The sequence below is a fragment of the Nematolebias whitei genome, chromosome 21 (assembly GCF_014905685.2).
Source record: "Nematolebias whitei isolate Nwh7 chromosome 21, NemWhi1, whole genome shotgun sequence".
Taxonomy (NCBI): Eukaryota; Metazoa; Chordata; class Actinopteri; order Cyprinodontiformes; family Rivulidae; genus Nematolebias; species Nematolebias whitei.
This window is the reverse complement of record NC_056518.1, coordinates 26,420,773-26,425,823: the sequence shown is the minus strand read 5'-3', so window position 1 is coordinate 26,425,823 and position 5,051 is coordinate 26,420,773. Positions and strand designations below refer to the sequence as shown.

Below are 5,051 nucleotides of genomic sequence, written 5' to 3'. Positions count from 1 at the left end.
TATCTATCTATCTATCTATCTATCTATCTATCTATCTATCTATCTATAATCGGAACAATTATCCAATCAGAATAAAAAAAAGTGTTTTACAAATAATCTGGATTGGCTAATAGTGAGTTGACAGCAATCAAAATTCTCTGTCTTGATAGGCTAATGTTAAAAATGGGCGGGGCCAGAGGAAATGTGACGTATGAGTTCTGTTTTTTTTTTTCTTAGCTGGTGAGTGTGAATGCAGGTCTACAATTCGATTTTATGTTAACAAATATAGTTAAAAAGATACAAATGCAAAAGTTTCAAGGCATTAAAACACAGTTTAAATCAGTATGAATTAATGCAAGAAAAAAAAAACTTTCCAAAAAATATGTTTAAAAAATAGTGACCAAGTGTTTCATCGGAGCTAGCTAGCTAGCTTGTAGCAGTCTGGTCCGTTGGTTTTTGTGCAGGAGGAGCAAATTGAGGTTTGACTGTTCCTGACCAGGGCTAAGAAGAAAAGTTTAAGAGGAAATAACTACGAAAAGTAAGAACTTTTAAACTTTTAGATGCACTGATATACCGTAGTTGTTATGTTGTTATGTTTATGTGCTGCATTAGCTAGTATGAAAATGTGGGTTTCTATTTTAAAGGTGTCACACTCACATATTTTTTGTTCTTAATCCAATTCCTATTTTCCTGAGACCATTAATGCTTTGACCTCCTGGCCTGTCGCACTGTATTACATACATTCAGCTGTTTGGTTGGTTTTCATTGAGCTGATGGTCCTAGTCTTTATCTCTTAGTGATTATTATTAAATATCTGTACTCAGGCTACTGAAGTGGATTTTATCTGACCAGAAGAACTGATTACTGTTTGGTCTTTGATATGAATGACTGGTGATCATCTGAATATTGGTTTATTATTAGGTCCCTGTGTATCAGTGCCAATGGCCACTGAAGGCGTCAATCCTGCTTCAGTATTAAAACAAAGATGTAATTAAAAGCAAACAAACATCCTTTCACAGCATGTAATGTTTACTTGATGCTAAATTTAACAAATATTAAATGTGCTTCATCCTAACTAGCATGTTTTTTCTATTACCCTCACTTCTTACATTTGACTTTGCTGTTAAGAATTTATCCACGAAACCAAGGCAGGATTAGGAAAAGCGTTGTCTGCTGGGCTGACTGCTTTTGTCACCCTAGTATTTTTAATAAATACTATTTATGTTCTAATTAATTTTAAGGTTTGTAGTTGCACAAAGCAGAGCTAATTTTAGTTGTATTGGAATATCCAAAGCACTGGAAACCAGACCAACTACCTAAAATTATGAAATAATCTCAATATGTCACTGCTTAACTTATTATTTAGGCAATTAATTGGAGACTTGTACCTCATTGGAAATAAGTAAAAGAAAGTGTTTGGAAAACATGGTATATATGAAACAATATAATTATGTTGTTGCCAAGGGTTATTGCCCTGGTAAGCTGTTTGGAAAGACTGGCCTTGACTAATACATCTAAAAACAAAATGCAATTTTGTAATATCACAGGGTTTTTTTTTTTTATCATACAAGATTTTACAGTACCATTGTGAGGGGAAAGAGCTGACGTGTAGGAAATTACTTAGATCCTGTCTGACAAGACCTTGGTACGTGTCAGAGATGCATAAGAAAAATGATTCAGTCATCTGATGTTTTTATAATTAAAACAAGTTTTTAATACAGTAATATGAAAAACGAAAATCACTTTTTAATCCATAAAATGATGTAGTTGAAAGTATAATGGCTTAAGTCACTAAAAGCTCAGAAACTTTTGCAAAACCCAAACCCTTTTCTCTGTTTGGAGTCTTCTTTGTTTGAAAATATATATTTGGTTTGACATAAAAATGTTCAAGAAACTGTCACCACTGAAACCATCATCCTTATCTTGATCTCAAGTCAGCATATCCTTCTAATTGGCTCTTGGCCTCAAAAGCTAAAATTATTTGCATTTACTATTGACTCCAAATATTTCACAGGCAGTGAAAACTAGATGAACTGCAGTATAAAGGGTGTACTACTTCAGCATTTCTATATTTTATATCCTGATGAGAAAATTCAACCTCTAATAGGCCTTTTTATTGCAAAACCTCCCAGTGTTAGCGCTCAGCTTAATTGATGCCTGCCATTTGCTGAGACAATATGGAGAAAGTACAACGTGATCTTGACTCAGCTTCTTGTCCTCCAGCTGGTCATTCCATGATTTCAACATTTTTATTTGTAGTGTTGCGTTTTATCAAGAATGCATGACTCATTATGAACATTATAAGCTGCTAAGAGCTCTTTAGAGTATAACTTGTTTCAAGAGTTGTTTGTTGATGGTATATTGTCTCCAAGGTTATGTTTCCATTAATGCTCAAATATCTGGTGCATAATGGTGGTAGAGCTGCAGCTGTTGGGAAACTAGTTGGTGTTCCAAAATTGTGAGAAGAATATTAAATTTTCTACTGCGAAATCTCACTAAACGCTGATTGTTTGGTGACCAACGAGCCATGAAGCTGTGATTTGAGTTTACAGATTTTGAAAATCATTGCTTATTTTTGTGTGAGTGGTTTGCAAAAATGTATTCTTTGGCTTTGCACATTATTTTGTTGCTCACCTTGTTCTTTTATTTTTATTTATTTTTTGTACCCATCTTGACAGCTGCCCCTATGTTTACTGTCTTTTCTGCCTGAGTGCATTTTTTAAATTAAAAACAGGAAGATTTAAGACATTTGTCTCTAAAGTTTTCTGTCAGAGAAGAACTCCCATGTGGGAATCAAAATACAGCTCTGGGACTCTTAAAACGAATTGAAGATGTCAGCGACACAACTCGGGTGGGTTCCAGACACACAGAATGACTTTGTGATTATTTCGAGCTGTTGCACAAATTCTTTTACCATGTTCACAACTCAGACAACAGGGCTGTGTGCACGCTTGTTCACAAAACAATTCCAGGACATGGCAGCACATCCATCTTTATGTTGCCTCTGGTCGTTCACAAAATACAAATGGGGCTAGCCACATTTTGCACAGATGTGAGCTTTCAGAAAAAAAAACAAAAAAAACACCTCAGACCTGAAAAAGGCGTGGGACAGAACTAAGCTGGGTGGACTTTGTGCTCAATGCATTAAATGTGTGACAGACTCTTTTATTCTTAAAACATTAAGAATTAGTGTTTCTTTGTGATTAACCATTTCTTTTAACTAAATGCAAAGTTGCTGTGCGCCATCTTCAATCTTCCCATGGTAATAAACCTGTTTGTTGTTTTTAATTGTAGTGACTGCGTGGTTACTCAGACTGTCATCAGTTCTTCATATTAATGAGCAGTGGAACCGGCTTTTTTTTTTTAATTACGTCAACTGTTTTGAATCTGTTACTATCTCGCTTTGCAGCACAAAGGTGTATCGGGGATGGGTTGGCTTTGACCCCTTTCATTGCCTTGGACCAATCAGAAGTCACACCAAGGAGGTCTGAATGCATCTAAGTTAAATAGGCTTACGTCACATGTGAGGAAGTTGAAAACCCAACAAAAGTAGCAAGATGTTCTGGAGATATTTGGTAGACTCCCTCATGAATGCATTCAACAGGCCGCAGCCAATTAAGATGCCACCTAAAGAGCAAGGATTTACTCTACCTCCTAGAACCAGCTGCTATGTGGGGAAAAAGTGAAGACAAGAAGGACAGGAGAACTGATGTACTGTATTCCTTTGAGATTTTAACCAAAACACGGCAAAGAAGTTTCATTAAAACATAAGAAAATTGTATCAAGTTATAGAAATGGGTCACAATATGACTCAATCTATAGTCAAGTTTCATAAAGCACAGCAGTACAAGTTTCTCAAACTGATTTAAAAAAGAGCATTATTAACAACCTGGCTGTCTGAAGGCAAATATCTAGCAAACGTTTGAATGTTAAGTAGTTATGAGCATAAATTCTCATGTGCAATACATGGTTAAACTTCCACATTTGTTAATAAGAGTAGGAGAAGCTAAAAATGGAAACATTCCTGCAACAAAATGACAATGGATAATCATGTGTGCTGAACTGGGATCTTTCTCACCCTCTAAGAAGCCATTAACCTAAATATGAGGCAGTGAGTCATCACATCTGTTCTGGTCATTTGACTTTCAACCCCCAGCCCTTCGTCTTCCCTTCCTCAGTCATCACGACCAACAGAACAGATTCCCCGTGTTGTCTTTACTCAGCCACATTTCCAAAGATTGCTGACAAACTCACCCTGAATTGTGGGCAACAATGTTGGCCTCCATCATACTTCCACCGTCCGAGGGATCGACTTCTGCGTCTCGCTCTGATCCATCAGAAAACCCGCCTCCTTTTCTCTTCCTGCTCTTGGATCGGAGCAGGACTGAAAAAGGGAAAAACTACGAGGCAAAGGGAAAATGTGTTTGTCTGTGTCAGCCCTCTTCTTAGTGTCTGCCTCAACTTCCTGAGCTCACCGTCAGGCAGGAAAAGGCAGAGCGCTTTAGTCAAGACTTCCCCTGCTTCCTCTGTTTACTTCTTTTTTTTCACACAGTGTCTTCTGTCTAAAGCTGTAACTCTGTCATTCACCCAAGTTAGTTCCCTACACCTTTAAATCTAACAGAAATACAACCCCTCTGACAGCTTTGTTCAGCCTCCTCTCCTCACCCCCCCTCCCTTTTGCTTAAAGTTTTCCAGATGCCCCCCCCTTTCAAACTGAGGAATGTTCAGCTTCATGTTTTCTGCAAGGCTCACACTTTTTGAACCACTCTCCATTTTTCGCCCTCTTGTTAATATTCTGGTTATCTCTTTTCACTTGGGTAATTTTACTGGCAACACTTTTATCCTGACTGAAGCTCACACCAGGGTCTACACATTTACATGTTAGTGGGAAGACCCAAACGGTTTAAAGTCATTTCAAGGTCGCCTGCTGCCTCGGGCTTGCTTACATTCCTGAGCGATCAACACTTTTTTCTACGCTTTAATTTGCAACAGTAACCCACAAGAAAAAAATAGATCTGCCTCCCCTGTTTCTGCTTTGATGATTTGGTGGTCTCTGGCCAACAACCACCCCC

The 5,051-nt window shown here is 37.6% G+C and overlaps 1 protein-coding gene across 1 annotated transcript in view; it reads right to left on the bottom strand.

Moving 5' to 3' along the window:
- The window catches only part of rin3 (Ras and Rab interactor 3), a 19,852-nt gene extending 15,400 nt beyond the window's left edge, over positions 1 to 4,452 (bottom strand). The window contains exon 1 of the mRNA XM_037695471.1: positions 4,234 to 4,452. Coding sequence (XP_037551399.1) covers positions 4,234 to 4,268 — 35 coding nt within the window. The 5' untranslated portion in view covers positions 4,269 to 4,452. The remainder of the gene's footprint in view (positions 1 to 4,233) is intronic.
- Between the last annotated feature and the right edge of the window lie 599 nt (positions 4,453 to 5,051).